The 21,095-nt window shown below is 40.9% G+C and overlaps 1 protein-coding gene across 3 annotated transcripts in view; it reads left to right on the top strand.

The window, feature by feature from the left end:
- Nucleotides 1–20,058, top strand: part of LOC137278054 (uncharacterized) — a 44,642-nt gene extending 24,584 nt beyond the window's left edge. For all 3 annotated transcript variants that reach the window (XM_067810122.1, XM_067810120.1, XM_067810119.1), the window contains 2 exons: nt 15,762–15,921; nt 17,707–20,058. In XM_067810122.1, the coding sequence (XP_067666223.1) occupies nt 15,762–15,921; nt 17,707–17,951 (405 nt within the window). In that variant the 3' untranslated portion in view covers nt 17,952–20,058. The remainder of the gene's footprint in view (nt 1–15,761; nt 15,922–17,706) is intronic.
- Nucleotides 20,059–21,095: the final 1,037 nt, after the last annotated feature.

Raw genomic sequence — 21,095 nt, 5'->3', positions numbered from 1 at the left:
GGGCGTCATACTCTTGCTCAAAAGTTGTTAAAAATATAACTCAGTAAAGTTTTGCCTACCGTTAAGTAACCAGGTTGAGAACATGTAATGCATCAGTGACATATCAATTTCGATGTAAATCCCAGTCTTTATGCGTATGTATTGCTTTATTTTAAGTGCGCGATTGCCTAGTTGGCATGGTGTGCTAACGTGGCATCGTTACCACTTGGTTTCATAAGCACCTGCTCAAAGAACAGTAGGGATACAGAATCGACTTTGCTTCAGAAAAGATTTGTATGAGCATAAAATGAATTTGGTCACGTGGTTCATTGACTAGAAACGCAATTGCGTAGGTCGATGCTCATGATGCTGATCACCTGCTCATCTGGTCCAGAGGGTCGTAGGATGGCTGAAATATTGTCGAAAAACAATCAATCAATGAAATGAAACAAAATACCAAAGCCAACTTTCCAGTTAAATATCACTCGGACGAACATATTTAATGTGTATAATCATAACACACTAAAGCAGACAAAGTTTTTTATTACATCTTCAACAGCAAAAAGCATTTCGTTATTTCAATTTACGAGATAAACTCATGATACCTCTTAGCAGGGTATCCTTTTTTAAATATTTCTCCTTTCAGTCGCGGAACCTGTGAGGGCACTTACCGGTTACATTGAAACATTATTTGCCCACATCCCCCAAATCACACCTCTGCCCAAACACGACCATTGTTAACTAACATTGAGGTGGCTGAGTAGCTATGCTTTCGCTGATGTACGGCGCCACTGTTTAAACCTTGGCTGAAAATATTCCTGGAATGTTCTATTGAGAACACGTAACCAGTTATCTTAATTCTTATCTGGGTAGAGTGTAAACTGCTATGAAAGCCAGATGTATGTTTGATTTATCGAAACCTGTAAAGGCGTGTGTTGAATTATACTGTTGCTAGAGTATGCTGTCTGTTGAACTCCGGTAGATATGTTTGTTAATCGTGACAAAAGGATTATGTTATAAAGCAATGGTAACTAAATGAACACATTTGGCGAATGAGAAAACACTGATTTTTAGTAAAGACAGGTAAATATTTCTTTTCACGGAAGATACAAAGGTTTACAAGTCACCCAATACATAATGCCCCAATGACTTCATAGAACTTCATGTTTAAATGCGTTTGGGTTGAAAGTTGAAAGGATAGGCCTTTTCAGGAAATCTGGTTAAGTGTAAAGATCATCATCATCACCATCATCATCATCATCATCATCTGTTCTGTTAACTTCAAAATATAGACTGTAATTATCGAACCATCATTGCAATGCGTATCCTCCTATCTATCGTATTATTCATTGTACACCCCAAACGGGTGTAAGGGCCGAGATAAGAGACTGGTAGGAAAATGGTTCTACCTGTTTATGCTAAAGTGCCTCATGTATTGAAATCCTAACGACATATCCAGTAGACGACCTTGATGATGGAAGTCCAAGCGGTGTGCATTGTTTGCTTCGTTTTGATGGGGATGGGTAGGATGGGGTCACAAACGTACGTGACTAAACTGTGTCCCAGATCATTGCGAGCTCAACGGGGATCCCTTTATCAGGTTCTAATCTCAGGATTTGGTTACCTTACACCAGGAAATATTGTCACTTGTTTGCTGAACACACACTGTTGCTAAATTATATGGACGTGACGAAACGACGTCTGATTCAAAATATTTTACTCTCTTTAAGGAAATAATTGTAACAAAGGCGAACATAAAGATGTTTGCTGTGAAAATTATGAATAGGTGTTTGTGTTTGTCCTCAAATGATCATATAAGACGTAAACAGGATGCCCAATGTTTTTGATGACGGAATGATGACGGAATGATGACGGAATTGTGCTGAAAATTAAACCAATGATACCATCGTCATTCTTATCATGGATAATTATATGTTCAAACGTCAAACCTGCTATACCTGTGTATCTTCAGTGTTAATTCAGATGTTATCGTTTTGCAAACCGCATCAACCATAGAGCAGCACACACCGATCTTACTCGGTTTGGGGAGTGAGACTTCATATGCCGTTTCAGTTTAGACATTGTTGTGCAGAACCTTATACATGCATAGCTTCAGGCGTTAAATCACACACTCTTGTGTTTTGAAGGAGATAATGCTTGCTTCTGTTGCACTTCAAGATATCCGAGTAGACAGACAAAGCAGCACTGTTTATTAATGTAACACTCTTCTATGTTCTATGATAAGTAGCGACAGTTGTAATTGTAGTCTACCCTTGCGTTCAGGAGGTAGTCTTAAGTCTGCTGAGAAGGCGTGGCGGCCATTGTGCTAAAGTGCTAAAATCGCTTCATGAGCTTCCAGTTTAAAGGAAGCGATCTATCTAGAATGGTGATTCATTTCAAAGTATCCTTACGTAGATCATCAAGTTATGGACGCTAAAACAAAACATTGCGAACATTAGTCGTTGAAAATGTGATGTGTCATGGGTTACCTATTGCTGTTGCTATATCAAAGTAGCCCTTAAATCAATCCGTCTGATCATCTGTATGTTTTAGTTACCTCCGTGATGTGTTATGCTCAGATTCGATAGGAATTAACAGGTCAGTTTCAAGGTCGGGTTGACATTGTTCGAGTTGACAAGGGCGTATCCCAGTTCTAGGTTTTCAAAGAACTAATTTTCGTAGAGCATTTGTTAAGGTTTTAAGATGAAATTAAGATCTGCCATACAATTACAAATGCTATTGAATAGATAAAAAGACCTTAATAGATATTTTTAGTCAAACCTTATCCAAACGACTTGCGATTTCCTGCTTACACAGAAGCGAAGCCCACGCGTATTTCCCAACCAAACGTTCAAGCAGTAAATTATTCCCTGGGAAATGTCTGGTGATCAGTAGTTAAAAACGTTTGCTGTAGATGTATTACGTGAAAATCAAATGTGTTTTTTATATCTAATAGTTTCTCCCTGACAACCGCAAACGAACCAGCTACGTACTGTCCTATCGGGTTATGTATGGCTGTCCTAACCTGTTTTCCCGGCCCGTCACTTTCAGCAGGGGGTTTATAGCTTTACAGCGTAAAGCTGTATCATACAGACTCTCGGAATTCGGCATGTATGTGTTGTAAATCTCACTCGAATGGCTGGGGCATATGACGGCCGAGTGCTCAAGTAGGTGAACCCGACGCTCTGAAGCAGTGTATAAGGGTGTTTTAACACCTGGTTTAAACAAAATGGGGTACGGTAGGACCCCACTCGGTGTATATGATGGAATGTGTTGAATACTTCATGGTCTATACAAAATATGATACGTGTGGCGTGGGTTATCACTTCAAGTCTATTGGTGTAGGCGGGTAGGCGGGTAGGCGGGAGGTGTTGCTGTGTAGTCAGAAAAAGGACACAGACATCAGTATTTAGAATTGATTCAGTTATTTAGCCTTGGTGAAACATTTCTACGCTAGCAAGGGCAAACAGAATATAGCCATTAGTAGAAGGGGATCATGAATTATTATTCCAAATGTCTCCCTTTGGAAATGCTACAAGAAGTGCAAAAAATGTGTTTATGAAAATATAATGGACAAGAACTCCCCCAAGTCATTGTAATAGACTGACAGAAAATACCAAAACACCATGTCTTGTAGAATTTGAAACAAACTTATTGTGAAACTAGGAGTTAATAGACTATGGCATTCGTTGACCTTTGCATGAGGTCTTGACCCTAACTACAAGTTATTTGAGAGGTAGTTAATGCACTAAGAAGGCTGGCATCTGTGTACATGTTTATAATATCGGCTTGACCAGTGGTCAGCGTGTTCCTACAAATACTTCCGCCCTGCTACACCATGTTTACCTACCTCCAGTTTATGACCTATTGACGTCCGTAACACCTGAACCCATTCAGAGGGGTCAGAACAATATAATTGATCACTCTGCGAACAACACAAGCATGTGAACACGTCTACAATAGCCACTGATCCTCCTCCATCTAGTTTACATGATACTGTAGAAGTAGCCCTTGTCTTTCTGTTTCCAGGTAGAGAGCTTTTCTCTGAACGTTGATTAATACCTATAGCTTCAGTTTTAGATGACTTTGAATCTCCCCAGGCGTATTTTATCAGAAGATTGAGCTCCAGTTACACGTGCAGCGTATTTGTAGGTCCAATTTCTATAAGTTGATTGGAATGATCGAATTTGGCATTCTGTGGTCGCCCTTCCGTTCCCACTCAGAAAATTAATCATCAATATTCCATCTGAAAAGTTTGCCCATTACGAACTGTTAATGCCCGAAAACCACGTAACCGATTATTTCTGGTTCGAGAAGGACATGATATCTCTTTTGTTGATGCAAAGCATTGTCAGATTTCAAATTACTGTTCACCTAACCAGGGAGATTGGGGGGTATATCGATTTTCCTACAACAGTAAGTGTTCGATTCCTTTACGAAGAAAAAAACATGCCCCCAACAGGGTTATATGGACAAATTTGAGGTAACGCAGCTGTGAAATGATTGCAGTGGAATATTATCTATGTGCGCTCGGACAAGAAGCAGGGTGACCTTAAACTATACGGAAACATGCGATTGTTTCTGAATGCAGAACATTTGGCAAGCACTCCGCTTTGAGATTTATATGGATGTATTGTGCCAATGGAAAGGTCTTTGTTGCTTGTATTATTGCGTAGCATGCGAATATGTGTCACGTACAGTATGCCGGCTAGGTATTTGTTTAAATTTTATGTTCGGATCAACTTAATCCTTCCAACTGACATTACTGTATTCTTAGCGAGGGTCTATAATGGCTTATCTCACTTGTAATATGCATTTATAATTTCCGATGTGTTTACTGTGGTTGCCAGTGACAGATAGTATCATGGTTAGTATCACTTCATTTCTCAAAAGCCCTTTCATGTCGGACCTTGTACATTGTAAATATACTGATCTACAACCCTTTCTGTCTGCTCATATATATACGATGTTGTATTACATTGAAACATACTTGACCTTGTATACAAAGTGGAGAGTGGGATAATCTTTGTGGTTAATGCGTTCGTTCATCTGGCCGAAGAAACAGATTCCATTCTCTAGATGTGTACAATGTGTGAAGCCCATTTCTGGTGTCTCTGGTAGGATGTTGCTGCAATATTGCATAAAACGGCGTAAAACCATACTCACTCTGATATATACTTGTATACATACTGAACTTCTAAGGTAAATGTTAAATTATCGGGGGAAACCTTCAGCAAATACCCTGGCTGTGACATATTAAGTGTAACTATCTTCTAGGATCTAGGCTGTGTTCATTTAATCTTAAAAGAGTACACTGCGAAGTCGGCAGCCGCCTATTTTGGACAATTGACACTTGTCTGTCTGTTTATTGCTTATTTACTGTACTTACTGAGCTGAACCCAAGGAGGATATAGATACTTCCAGCGAAAATGACAAATCATGTTCACAATCACTGTTTTATTGCGATATATAAATTAATTACCACAGGTCTACCACCTTGAGAAAACATTACGTCATAGTGAAAAGCAGTTTGATTCGAACGGATGGTAGAATTCATTGTTTATGTGACCATAAACACGTACATGCCCTTGAAAAAGTGTTAGTGTGCAAACAAAACCCACCAATTAACCCTAACAAAGGATAAACTGTCAACCACTGATAAATTCACAAATTCATTTGATTAGTCTTGAGTTCAGGGTTCATGTACAATGGTACAAATACATAGGAAACCCATGTCCCATATTTCTGACTTTTATCGTGAATGCAGTACAATTTACACCCAAGTGTCCAATGGTGAATGGGTTTACTTTCATGCCGCTTTCAACGATATTCCAGCTATATATCGGCGGTCAATAAATAATCGAGTCTGGAGCAGGCAATCCAGTGATCAACTGTGTGAGCATTCAACAATACTATTGGGAACCGATGACATGTGAAGTGAGCGAGTCTGACCACTCAATCTCGTTAGTCGTCCCTTACGACAAGCATGGGTTACTAAAGATCATTTCTAACCGGGATTTTCACGGGTCCTAAAGGTGCAATAATATCTCGTTGTGTCATATGTTTATTTACACATGGTGTAGTGTCTACACAGGGGTTTGAGAGTTAAATTCTTACGTTAGGGGTTCGTGTGTATTCATACGCCATTGGAAAAATATCATATGATATTGAAACAACGATATCGGCGATGCTTAGTGTTCAGTTAGTGTATGGTTGACTGACTGAGAATGTAATACCTGTGCGGCAATACTTTTATCAGAAATATTGTAATGTTGGACACATTTGATGAAAATTGCAACCACGATCGCTGTGTGAGGAATGTTATCAATAATCATATCCTTTATATCATGTCCCAGGGGTGAACTTCATTGTGTAACATCACTGCCCAATCTTGCAAAGTGCTCGCGGCCATTTTGAATTACCTCGATTCTCCACCCTTGTCACGTAATATAATGATAGCGTTGATGTCCATTAAACCACCACAGGTGGACGTTTGCACGCGGTCAGCCCGAGCACCAAGCTGCCAGTGCATTTAGATCAAAGGCTGTGTGCTTTAATTGTTACATTGTGCTATGTTAAATGTTTTATTGACGTAATCCGCTTGGCTAATTTGCTTATTTAATGTTCCCCTTGCTGCTGCAAGTCCGTACAATGTCGTAAATAGCCTGGGGTGATCTAAAACCCAACAGGTAAAGTCACGTAACTTGTAAATTTGCATTTGTGATAAATGCTAGCCGAATTCACAACTGAAGAGAACGTGTTTCTATTCCGAATTAAGACGGAGTACATGTAAAGTTACCAATCTGTCCATGGGTTGAAACATATTTGTCTTAGACATTTGTGAAGACCGACATGTGCCGTAATTTCTTCAGGAAGCCAGGTGTCCTATGTCAATTAACGCTGACATATATTCGCCGATTTCTGAGCAGGCTGAAATGAGCATGTCTTACAGAAAATGCGGCTGGTAAGTTATTGTCAGAAAATAACATAAAAAGGAGCCCGGAGACTTATCATCTAGATCTGACGCATAGTCAAGACTGGTACATTGATTTCAGGCTCAGTATGGCTTAATATTAATGAAACACAGACCATCATTTCAACATGTGTCGAGTCACCAATGTGTATGTAGCCAAATCACACGTAAAGGCAGGGCAACAGTCAACTGAAAACAATTCGGTATGAAACTGCATCGGACATTATGTTTGAAGTCTTAAAAGTAAACAAGAGGAAACATGCGGTAGAAGTTTGCCTACAGTGATAGCGATAACGTCTGTCCTTACATGCCTCTTATTAAGTTGTAATGGGAGTTCTCTGAATAGATCTGGACGCAGGTTCTGTTCATCCTTCCCCTTTCACAGTCAATAACCAAAAATCTCCTACTCGTTATTTTTGTCAAGATAAAGACTTTGTATTGATCTTGATGTAACTTTGTCAGCCTTCAGCCACACGGTTACACAATACAGATTACATCCGGCGTTAAGTGAAGTAACGTCGTATTCATATCGGCCGAAACCATCACTGGGTTTATTCAGCACTGCCGATTAGCATCCGCACTTCTCTATATCAACCTCAAAGGCCCTGATTAGATTTAAATTGAATGATTAATGAAGGCTGTGCCTGAATTGAAGCCATGGATGTTAAATATAAGGTGATGTTGTGCTTGGAGGAGGCCTTTGATAACTACTAATGTCAGACCTGACATTTTTGGAGGCCCGTCTCCCCAGGGCAAAAGCGAGATAATTCAAGGTTCGCTGGACGAGAGTATAGGTAGTGTGGACTTAATAGCGTTTGGGTGATGTGTTACGATGTGTTGCACATGTAAAGTGCTGGCCGCTGTTTTCTCAGTGTAGATTGGGTGTTGCTGTAATAGGGATTTGATGTAATGGCTGTAAGAGTATTCACGGTGAATAGAGTAAACTGAATAGAGTAAGCTATCCTCAGTTCCCCAGCAAGGGGCCCTCGGCAACACAGGGCAATGACCTCAGCTGCTCAGCAACATCCAGTCAGAACAAAATGGGCCATGTTCTTTGAGCCAATAATGACAACAATTAAAACTTTACGAGTGTGTGAGAGAGACAGAGAGAGAGAGAGTTCAGCACGTTAATAAATCCACAAAACAACATCAACATACACATTTCCTTCCTACGCTTTTTCAACGTTATTTTCAAGGAGTGATTGCAGTATATATTTGTACAACAAACTCTTAAAGGATTTAAAGAATCATTCCCAGGAAATGCGTAATGTGCATACAGAAAGTATCGTTTCCCTTTGTTAGAAATTAGTATACCCATGTTTGTTCAGTAAGGTTGATCCCTGTCTCACAATAGATACATGGTAGATATATGGGCGGGCTGATTGCACCATTACGACTCCGGAAGCTACTTTTTTTAACTAGCTACTGAATAATGCGGCCTTTTCAGATGTTATTTCTACAAGTTATTCATAACAATTAACCTTTTCAGATAATTTAGGAAAACTAGCAACCTCAAACAGTTTCTTCCATTCAGTTGTTGGAAACGTGTCTATTTCTGCTGTTTCCAAAGTTCTTTATCGCCGATTCAGCAATTTTGTTGAGTCATGTTAGGTGTGGAGCCAGCTGTTCCCTTAGAGATCGTGCCTGCCCGACGTTTTCCCCGATAAACACAAGGACATTTCCAAGGCCGGACACCTGGTTCTGTCTGACTGCCGGTCGGTTACCACAGGATATATGTCAGTCGCGTGTAGTGGACACTCTCACTTTTTTAAAATTTAGTTCTTAAGACTTCCGTGTCAATCAAGTCACCAAGTGTGTGTGGTCACATATCAAGGTCAACAACTTTCGGACAATTGTGAATATGTGTTGCTGGTTGCACGTCATTACGGGCAGCTGCGTCTGTGCTAATTGGATACAGTTATATGGATTGTGTAAAACGTGTTTCTTCTATTAAGAATTGCATTGTTACTTTGATCATGTAATGCTATGTAATTGTACCAGCATGTGTCGCATGACTGAAGCCATGTTACAGTACTGAGAGGTCTAATTTAGGATTCGATTACATTATATGCACAGGAAATGTGTAAATAGAACTTTGAGTTTGCTCGTTAGTTGTCAATAGTTTTCCATGTAATGACTACTCGCCAAGTCGGACGGAAGAGCTGTTTAATAAACCAAGGCTGTCAAAGGCAACTTCTACTGTGTCTCGCAGTCCGTGAACCATTTTATCAACTGCCTAACCCTCCCTACAATGCTAAAGCTCTAAGTGAAGCAAGTCTAGATTTCTTCAGGTTCTGAATTTCAGATCTCACTGGGGCTGCCTTTCAGTTTATATGGGTTTATTTGTTCCTATCAACATTATATATATTCAGAGACTAAGCTCTAGTCTAGACAGCTTCGATTGGTCATCTTTGTGATGGGGTGTACACCATCACTTTACAGGATGAACAAAACCTGTGTTTTTAAATACCTGGATATAATCAAGAGAATATATTCCGTAAAGAAAATAATCTCTAATCTCTATGTCGAAATGCTGAAATGATCTTTAAACTGTATTCAGTATTATAACAGTTCAACAAAGGTTGACGTAAAACGTTGTTATCTTGTTTTTTTTTCTGGTTTTTTTCCAACGAAAACCTTACACAATGGTGTACATTTCGTTCGCGTCAGACAGGCGCACGTATTAACCTATGTCAACCTGCAGTCTGAAGGTAAGCGTCTCCGTGTTGCATGTACAGCTCCACGCCGTGTCTCTTGTCTGCAGACAGATAGAGATAATGGCGGACTAACGAGATCTGTCACTCTGTAATCTCATGCCAACCAGCCCTGGCTTCATTGCTTGCGTCACGCCATAGGCCAGCCTTATCCATGTAGACATGGCGCTATCACAACCTCGTCAAGTTCCTCAATCACAACATGAAGAGGGGGTCTTGATTGCAGGTTCATTGGGTTGTCAGAAAGTAGATTTTACTAATTGTTCTCATCTACAAGGAAACGACTTCAAAGTTGCATCTCAGAGACACATTCTCGGTACAATAGGGTCTTTTTTTAAAAAAAAAAATTCAGTTCAAAATAGGCACACAGGATATTCTTAAATTGTACCTTCTTACGTATCTACAGACTTTCCAGAAGTCAGGATAACCACTATTTGTATAGTAAACATCAGTGATAATGTACATAGGAAGCATGAAATGGTTTCTGCCACCAACCATCGACTACTATTACAGCATGCTACGTCATTATAGAACTCACAGGTTTGGGATCGGTATGACATGACTATAAGCTTCTTACGTATTGTCCCGTCTTTATCCAAGCTGATTGTCTCAAGACTACACGATACAGAAGGATTGATAAGTGAACTGGAAGAACAGGAAAGCAACCTCAATGCTGTCAGTGAATGTAAGGATTTAGGGTACAGTTAAAAACAGTATTACCAAAGAGTTAGCATTTTCTCAATGCACGGTTCTGGACAGATAGTGCCAAGCAGGTAACCGGACGCCAAACACCCCAGTGGATGCTTTGTTTATCTTTGCGAACACTGCCTTTTTGTCAGTTTTTTTCGTATTCCCATACAGTTGTTACCTCTTAGGATAAGACACGTTTAAGATTCGAACTGGGCGTTCAGTAACCGATGCTGTCGGAGAAGACTCCCAACGGGACAGGGTACGTGGTTGACAAATATCATCTTATCCCAGTTGTTTAGTTCGATAGCCATGGCGTCAGTTCAAGGTCTGCCAAGTGGAGGCTCGGTTATTTACACACTGCCATCATATAGCTTGAATATTCCATGTTTTATTATACGGCGTTACACGAATTAAGCTATAGTTGTAGGTTAAATGGAACATGAAGTCAACCACACCCCGGAGTAAAGATAAACCAGGCTCTCAGTAGATGAGCAGACCGTTTGCCGTAGAACAACACTTCCTCTTTCACGTTGTAACTCGATACAACCCAGTAAGCAGCCCGTGCAGAAGAATATAAATACACATAGTTCCCAGGTGTTTTGGTGCTATGGAAGATGTTCTTTGTGGGGAGGTAGTCATCACGTGGCGTGCGTTAACTTCAGCACACATCATCGCAACATCATCGGTGAGCACCTGTGGGTGTTGATGTTGGCAGCCAAGCCATGTTTCCAGTGGTATCGCCCTTTTGGTACCAAACAGAGAATTCTTTTTGTGGAATGCTTTTCGTGTGATGTTTATTGGTGCATTAATGTGCATGGAATGTAACCCTTTGAGAAGTATACTGCACAATGCTCTTAAAGACGCGTATGTGATGCGTCTGATTACCCCAGTTGTTGAAAGGAACTAGTAAATAGACTGGTACCATAGAGGTGGCTTCGGGTTAGAGAATGTGCTTGTCCTATGAAAAGACTGTGTGGAACAAGTGGTCGGACTAAGCGACTTAATGGATTGAGTTTGAATCTTTCCAAACACAGGCCATTGGTCCTCTGTGTGTTAGGTACAGACCCGTCTGTTCTCAAGACGCAGTGATATGCTGAAATATTGCTATATCGGCGCTCAATACTAAAAGCATTATTGTGTCAGCGTCTACATATGTATGCCATACCTACTCCATTATATATTAGCAAACGATAAAACGTGGGATCCAAATACAATCTTCCATAGTTGGAAATATTTCTTCTGTATGATTTGGGGGCATCAGCAATAATTCTGTTTGTGGAAAACACAAGCGCGCATATGTCAAGAGTTATCAAACGTTTCCGTGTATGAGATCAGAAATGTACGTACTGAAGACTGCAAGGTGTTTCTCTCACTTCTTCTAGTAATGAATGTTGACATATGGAGGATACAGTGGAGAGACGTCTAGCTCCCCGGGTCACGGTATACTTGGATACAGACAAATTGGCAACAGCCGTGTATATCGCTCACACGAGTTCACAGAGCTTGAGACAAAGTAATTAATGGGTTAGGGCGATCTCTCACGGGGATCCTTGGAATCATCCGTCGTAAGTGTGGAAAAAGTTTTAGAAGAATTATTTTAGCATGTATCTTCCATTTGCTTCACTTGTGCAACTGACGGGGTGATGGGGTAGCCAAGTGATTGAAGCGTTCGCTCATCATGTCGAAGTCCCTGGTTCGATTCCCTACATGGGTGCAGTGTGTGAAGCCCATGTCTGGTGCCCTCCTTCGTGATCTTGCAGGAATATTGCCCCAAAAGCGGCGTAAAACCATGTCCACTGTTGAACTGACACCACAAAACAATATTCATTCATTTGTTTGTTGCATCTGGAAATAGTGTGTGCAATGTTTATATCCAAGGACTGTAGATGCGTGTTCACCTGCTATGGACTGGAAGTTATTGATATTTGTCAGGTTATTACTTTACCGACCTACTTACTTCGTCAATCAAATTCCTGTATATTGCCGGATCGATCACCTGTATACAAATACCTACCTATCATACATAGATCGCTCCAACATCAGGCTTAGCCCGTGTTCTATAGCAATGCGTAGTATCCCATGTCTATATATCTAACAATAGCTGAACTGTATGAATACCGGTTGTGGTTCATTTATGCAGCGTCGGTTCAAATACATTGATTTCAACAGCTGGTGAGAATGGGATAGCTAATGGCTGTTATGTGAAGTTTATATTTATATTCGCGCCCTCGCATTTCAGTATATAAAAAATCAAAATAGCATTGAAGGTTAGGGGCATCAGATTTAACTGCAATACACGGAATTACTGTGTGTAGAAAATTAGGATATTTCTATTGCTATATGTAGGAACCGAAGGTAACTGATGTCAGGTCTGTACTGGTCGCTTGATTGGTCGATACTAGTTACTAGGTTGGTTGATTTGTTGTTTAACGCCACACTCAGCAATATTCCGGCTTTATGGTGACGGTGACGGATCTGTAAAGAGTCCGGATCAGACAATCCAGTGATAAACAGCGTCAGCGTCGATCTAAGGAAATCGACATATATAACACGTGTCAAGCAAGTCAGTGAGGCCCACCACCTGATCCCAGTAGTCGACAAGTATTCTAACTAGAATCTTCAAGGGGTACCATTGGGAGGCCCTGGAGTCATTCATTGGGGTATACAGAGAACTAAAATGCAGGCAATACTAATCACACTTTGCGAGTCCTACTTACACTTTATTAGTCTAGAAAGGGAAAACACGTGGCGAAGTCCAGTAAAACTGGACTATAGATTCGACACTTCATCATTCAGTCATCGTCCAACCAGACACAATCTTCATCGTTTCCCTGTACAGTCCGACACCAGGTGTCCCCGGAGTAGATTTGTATTGATCCTGTATACAACCCCCATGTTTCCTCATCAATTATGTACACTGGTCATGCTGCTGGTTCTAGTAGGAGCCCACATGTTGTAAATATGAGTCGTAGAGGTGTCTTCTGACAGCGGGCGTGATTGCAACTCGGCCGTAGAAGCTGTTAAAATGGCTTTCATTATTGCATCCTATAGTTGAGGTTGTGTTTAGGCTGCAATTGAACAGGTTATTGCGACTGGACGCATCCATCCAAAGTCCAATCTGATTGGACGGATAATCGAGTCTGGGTATTCTTTGGCTTGACGTTTTATACACAATATGAACTGGAGCGGTGGGGAAGCCTAGGGGTTAAACCGTTCGCTCGTCTCACCGAAGACCTTGGTTCGATACCCGACATGGGTACAATGTTTGAAGACCATTTCTGGTGTCCCCCGCCATGATTTTGCTGGAACAGTGGCAAAAAGATGCGTAGAAATCACTCCCTCGATCACAAGGAACAATTTGTCAATGTGCCACCTTTCTCCTGACTCAGGTTCAGTTGCTCACTATATTAAGGCGCTGTGTTTCCCTATACCATCTCCTGAGAATATTGCCTCCCTAGATGGACGGATTGTTTATTCTACCTAATTCCGTCAATCAACCAAACATCAATAGTTAATGTTTTCTAGCCAGAGGGGTTTTCGCTGTCAGGGATGCGTGTTGTGATTTCGAGTCTGATGATGTTTCGATTTTTTGCCGTTGAATACATCAATACGTCAATCGGGCAAGAAAATGATTCAGTCAGATCCGAATGCCAGACTTAGCCCTCGGTCTGTTATCTATAAGCCTTACACTAGAAACTGCACCCCGAGGCCACTGTATCGATAACACCTATTGATCAGGTGGCTAAAGGTTTGGTATCAATACCGATTCAATGGAAGACAATACTATACAAATCAGCGTGAATCTGGTTTAATTAAGTCCCAAAGGTTGGGAAAATATTTGAACGCTTTTGATTTCTTATTCCCAGTTTTTTATATTCCTCTGTTCACACTTTTCATGCAAAACGTAAAATAATTGACATTTTCCTCAGATACACCAGTTTGACCAGTGACAGGTCTTGGTTCACCGACACTGCAAATCTTTTGCTCCTTAATTTTTGTCAGTGGTAGTCCAAGTCAAGTGGTGAAAGCGTTCGCTCGCCACTCATGATGACCGGTTTAATTCCCAACATGGCTACATCGAGACATGGGTCCATTTGGACATTCCCTCTGCGTGATACTGCTGGAATGTTGGTGGACGGGGTCTAATAAGATCCTTGGCACATTGCTGTGAAAGCTGACTCATCATTTACAAATATCATGTGAACTGACGCCCTTGTAGTCAATGAACCTAACGCCGTTGACACTGTAACTGTCTCCATTTAGTGTGTACAGCCCTATGTACGACCGTAGGTCCAAATGTCCTCGGACGGTCATGCCACGGTTACCGTCAGGCTGTATGTACAACGATCGAGTGTATGTCTGGCAAATGGAGACAGTTGTGAAGGAACTTCTAACCATTTGCTGAAATCCCAGTTCAGCATGCTTAATGACCGAAAGGAAACATTATAAATTATTGACATGACGATCTCATGTACTCGCTGCACTGGGAAAACAACATTCGTGTTCTTGCAGAATCTAACTTACCATGTGTCTCTCTTCCGTAGTACTTGAACTAACAACCCTCGTTAACCTCGCCCTCTTATTAAATATGCATCTGAACTCGGATCAAAACGCCTTTTCGTCAATTTCCATAACCAGCCATGCTACGATGTTTTCGGAACGCAAAGTTAAGAGGTTAACGATGTAATTCGTTATGTGTTATGTGAGTGAATCATTTTAGTTTTACCCGCACTGAGCAGTGTTCCAACTGTATCGCGGCGGCCTGTAGATAATAGTGTATGAACCAGACACTCCAGTGATCAACAGCATGATCATCGATCTACGCATTGGGGATACGATGACATGTGTCAACCTCAGGCTGACCAAGTGTTCCCGTTAGTCGCCTTTACGACATGCATGGGTTACTGAAGATCAGTTCTAATCACGGGATCTTCACGGGGAAAATGTCATGTGAAACATTTCGATCAGTCCTTGTCCGCAAGTAGCTTGTCCATATTAAGACTTTAAGTAAGAACTCGTGTCGCGTTTAACAAATATTTTTAAAATCGTTGACCAATCGTCGCTTCTAAATGCCCTTCAAAGCACATAGGTCTTTGGACCAACTCTGAACTATGGAACTGAGAGTGAACTGGGTTTTTGACTGATTGACTCAACCATATCTATGGACTGGTATCGATTTTCTGTCCGTTTCAGTCCACCTTTTTGTTTCTGTTTAACTAAAAATGAACTAATTGTTCTCTGTGAAGTTTTGGGGATATTTTCCACCTTTCAAAGTCGAAAAATCTGGTCTGAAATGTATTTTACGGAACTTCCAACGAGCACACGTCAAACCACATTAATCGTTTGAAACAAAGAAGTAGGAAAATTTAAATACAAACGTATGACACATGTCATTTCTTTTCCAGGAGACGATGCGAGTTCAGGACAAAGCATTGCTCGGGCAACTGCAGCGTTGCCAGGAGACAATAGAAAGTATTAAACAACAAAGGGCCCTGTGGGAGGAATGTTCGGAGGATGATCTTGATGAAGGCGATGAAGATCACTGGGAAGACTGGGAAATATCAGGTGAGTATGTTGCTGTGGTACGAAGTATTCTTAGCAGAAGATTATTATGTTTAGACTATGGATATGCATTTTGGCTTTGAGACTGTAGCTCGTTTCGTATTTAGACTTACCACTTATACACGACCCTGTCTAAAAACAAGACTTACAGATGAAACGAATTGTAATCCCATGACCAAACACCTGATGACCATGGTAGAAACATGTGTCGAATTAATCTTATGGGTATGTATAGACACTTAACATGTCCAAAATTATGTACTTGTGTGTTTGCCTGTGGTGTTTGGATCTAAGCACATTATTATAAAGCGAATCCGTTCATTCTGGCCAACTTTCTTAGTTGGCCATTAAGGTCGCGTTGTATGCTTTAGAAATGTCGCGGTACCACAAATATCCTGAAGTTCTGAATAGGTGGGTTGATGAGGCAGCCTTATGGTTAAAGTGTTCGATCGGCACGGAGAAGATCCGGGTTCGATTCCCCACATGGGTACAATAAGCGAAGCACTTTCCTGGTGTCCACCATCGTGGCATTGCTGGAATATTGATAAAAGTGTGCTCAATGAGAAGTCACTCACCCACTATGAACAGGTGGGTTTGTAAACAGTTCACACGTTCATTACTTCAAAACATTTTGATAATTCCAGAGATCCACTGAACAATTTCGTAACACAAGATTTGCAACAACCAGCGTGCTTTTCATTAACATCAAACGGTAGATCAATGTTATCTGTTGCGCATATTTTTGTCGGTTAGCTGTGAAGTCAAGTGTAGTAAGATAAGATTGCATGTTAACATCGGGAGATCCTGAAAGTAATCAGACACACGCTGGAAATTCGAGTGTACATTCACCACCCACTCTCGTGGGAGAATTACATTCATCAAGCATTGATGACTGAAGGTGCGGTACTCCCCACACAACCACGCTCTACTGTAAACAATGACCAGCCAATTCTCAGATACCGGAAGTATCTTTGTTTCTATGGCAACGGAACAAAACTATCCACGTAAATTCCTACCAGCTCATATTTTCGATGACATAGAAATCAATATATCGGAAGTAGACTGACAAAATGGCATTTAGTTAGTGATTGTTGATCTAACAATAATTGATTCGACGTAATATTGCTTTTTATGAATACTGTTTGTGTTCGGTTGTACACTTGGCGTGAGAGAAACGTTTCTTGCACACATGCTTCACGTTATTGTCAGTTATCTGAGTTATTACTTTTGTATTACACTAGCCTTGTTAAACATTCATGATTGCCGCAATGCATACAATCTTTACTACTGTTTTTGTAGGGTCGACAATGTGATGTTGAGAAGGGATGGTGGCTAGGTCATGTCCATTTAGTGGACATGTACAATAAACAATTAATTGTTCCTGGAAACAATGTAAATATTGAACGTCAGGTTTTACATAGAAAAATTGAACACTGGCCATGTTCAGAAAACTAATATGCTAGTTATCAGGCGCGTAGCAAGCCAATCTTTTCGTCTAAGCCCCATAGGTTGCAAAGCTATATAGGCAATGAATGAGTGAGGTATATATCTATATATATAGAGATAGATAGATAGATAGATAGATAGATAGATAGATATAGACAGATATATATACGTATTTGGATAGTATTGGGTACTTGCTCAACCTTCTTAGCAACAATCAATTTCAATAATGGTAGCTACGCCCTTGGTTATCTATCCAAGATGTAGTCCTCACTCATTCATTGCCTCGGACCTTCTGTAACTTCCTTATGTGTTTGCATCCAATCAAACTATTTCCTCTTTCAGAGTTTGAGCGGAGCTTTGCAGAGGGGTCTGAGTATGCGTCGTCGACGTTGTCGAGTAAAGACAGTCGGTCCAGCGGCAGCACGACGACAAGCGGCGTGTCCAGCATGGCGTCACAACGGTCAGACAGATCAGACAGGTCCGAGAAGTCGCCCAGCATGTACCAGTTCTCCTCCTCCCAAAATTCCACTTCCAAAGTGTCAAGAACAAACTCGTACTTCCGGCAAGACCTTGAGGTCACTGTGTGAAACTGGTTATGATTGGTTGTGGAGTGTACTTAATGTGTTGACTGTGATGTGACTGGACATCCTGCATTTCGCTTCCAACTGAGGATGGATCACGTGGACACCTTCAAGTTTGGTGCTCAAGTAATATGTGATAGTGGAAGGCTTTATGTGCTTGTTCAGCTGTGATGGTATGTGAACATTTCGGACGTGTTTTCAAAGCATAATGTGCTAAACACTGCGGCTTGGTGGCGCAACAACGTCACGTGACTAAACATCGCCCACCAAAGGTGCTACATTGAAGGAAATAGGAACCGTATTATGGTATCGTGATGGAGCAAGAGCATGAAAACAAAAGGTGGCCCTTTGAGAAGAAGGTTCAAGCGAGTAAAAGTGTGATTTTGTGAATGTGTGAAAGAAATCATAAAACACGGTTTGATGACCATTGACCTTCGCCTTTATAAGGTCAAGGTCGAAACCTTGACAATGGAGGATGGCATTTATCAGTTGTTAAACCACGATCACAATATTTTTGCATGGAAAGGTCACGAGACATATCTGGTTTTTATTTCGTTGTGTACAACTCTCCCATGACATGCTTCCAACTGCAATACGGTGTGCACATCTGTACAGTCTCCATACTCTCTCCGGTGTGTTATTGTCAATAGCTCCTGCGTATTGCAGTTTCTTCAAGTTCCGCTTTATTGTCAGTCAGAAGAATTATGACTAATTATCGATAGACCACAGCTCCCGACTTTGTCGTTATCTCCAGTGGTTGTGTCTAGTCAGTCTATTGTAAAGAGCCATTATGGTTATATCCAGTTGGTCAACTTGAAATTTGAACTCATGAACATGAAACTCAATAGAAGCATGGCCAATTCCAGCATAATAACAAACTTCATGCAATTCAGCATTCAGCTTCAGTGGAGAGAATGGCGAGTTGATTCCGATTCCGATTTGAAGAAGTCACATTCTGTATTCCCTTTGCCAAACTATACCGCTGTTATCACTTGTTGTTTACATACACTGCATTTCAGGTTATGTTCATATACTTGGACCTGCCCGGACTACAGTTTACGAGGATTAGGCTGTTGAAAAGATATGGGTAGTACCACTATGGTGATTTATACACATTTGGACTTCTGTAGGTTACTTACAGTTGTCTCCAGCAATACGTTGCTGTTAACACTACCAAGACTTGTAATGTAGAGACATTAGCTCGGATTGCTCGCAATGAAAAATAAGAATTTACGCTACTGCACATAACAATTGATATTTGTTACGATCGAATACATGAATATGTATTCTTATTTATTTTTAATAATTACATGTATGTCATGTGAAATCAAGAAACGTGTAATATTGAGACGAAGCAACTGTATATCGAAAGCACGCAAATATCGTATGATATGAAAAAAACGCCAGTTAACTACAGTCTGTCAAAGTTTTCTGTTGCGAAAAAAGTGCGAATCCCACGTTTTTATGTTAGCGTTGCTCCTTGTTACAAATTAAGACAGGTATATGGGTCAGATCCAAGGAGCATTCTTAGGTTTACGAACGATGTAGCGCTTCGAATGTGGATGTGGGTCGTAACTCTCGACTCTGGAATTAGCAGACATTTGCGGACATCTAGACAATCGATGGACTGTACATTGTATATAATCCGACAGTGCTAACATGTGTTAGATAACAGTCCAGTTGTTTGGACATGCTAAACCTAAAATACGTACCAAGATTTGATATGGAATGGCAGTGTGCATAACAGCATCCCTTACATTAATTCGTGCTATTTATTGCATGTATTCATTGTTGTCCTAATGACATCTGTTTCGCTATCCGGGCCCGTTGCTCAAAGTGATCTCAGCGCAACAACCGTCTTAATGTCAGGCTATGAGAGTTACGATCGTCTTGAGATCGCTTTGTGAAAGTGGACCCATGTCTTTGAATTGACAAGCTGTGGTGCGAGGCGTCAAAACAAGAGACCTATCAAAGCGAAAGAAGTCTTTCTATATCATTCAGAAATCGCACATGACGCATGATTCTAATAAAGGGCAAATTGTTCTTTGATATTATTGAAACTGAATATTTTTAATGTTATTTGCATTGTACAGTAAAGCGCCCGTTGAAAGCAGTCGTGTGTTTTGTCTTTGTCTGGGCTTATCAATTAGTCGTTGGTTTATTGATAGCAGAACATATGGGAGTACTGGCATATTTACCTCTGAATTACATCGGTGAGATCTGCCATTTTCGGTGGCACTTCGCATCACAAAGCATTTACACTGTGCTGTTCTGTACTAGCCACATAAAGAAAGAAAGGATGACGTCAGAAATTCACGCGAAGTCGCAAAGTCAAGAGAGGGTATGACCACTATGTCTGGTTGTCTCGATGACGTTGTGCCAGAAAGGATCGTACAGCAGAGCGTTGTTGTCGAATCCCAAACTGACGACAACGATTTCTGGCAGTTTTGGGAAGGATACGATGCAGTTCTGGAATGGTCTGGGGCATGACCACTGCCACCTGGAAGCTGTGTCGGAAATGAGTCACCCTAATCCATTTGTCATCTTGGCGTCGTTACTCGGGGACGCCTAGCACGTGAGTGATCGCCGACGTCATTAGTGTTTCTATAACACCTTACCAATGCAGATACATGTGTTGTGTTGCGATGCCATTGGACACCTGGTGTTGGCTCATTTCTGTCCGAACCATTCCAGTGTATTCTTGGCGTTGAGCAGATGTTAATCTTCGCATGGTGTGAATTTACGAACGTTTGAATGACCACAGATCGAGCTTTTCACGATGACAGCAATTTCTGAGTTTGACACGTTGTGTGCAACTGCAAGTCCATAGGCCACCATCAAAGGCGTCACGTCGCCTGGGATATGTATTAGCGTTTTCAATACTTTCTGTGTTCACACTTGTATTTATATTTAAAGACACTCTGTGCCTGTAATTCAAATTTTCACTGTGCAGTCTATTCATGTGGCTAATACATTACACTCTTCAACTACAGCGGGAACATAATGATCATGATCAACGTTTCAAATTTCATCATTCTGAAGATCCGGGTAGGACTGATCTTCATCGGTCTACGTAAACTTCGGCTCAGTATTATACGTGCTGTTCAGGGACTGTGAGGCAGATTGATGGAGCGCATGTGTCTTCACAGT

The sequence above is a fragment of the Haliotis asinina genome, chromosome 3 (assembly GCF_037392515.1).
Source record: "Haliotis asinina isolate JCU_RB_2024 chromosome 3, JCU_Hal_asi_v2, whole genome shotgun sequence".
Lineage (NCBI taxonomy): Eukaryota > Metazoa > Mollusca > Gastropoda > Lepetellida > Haliotidae > Haliotis > Haliotis asinina.
The sequence above is the reverse complement of the archived record's forward strand: the minus strand, read 5'-3'. Positions and strand labels throughout refer to the sequence as shown.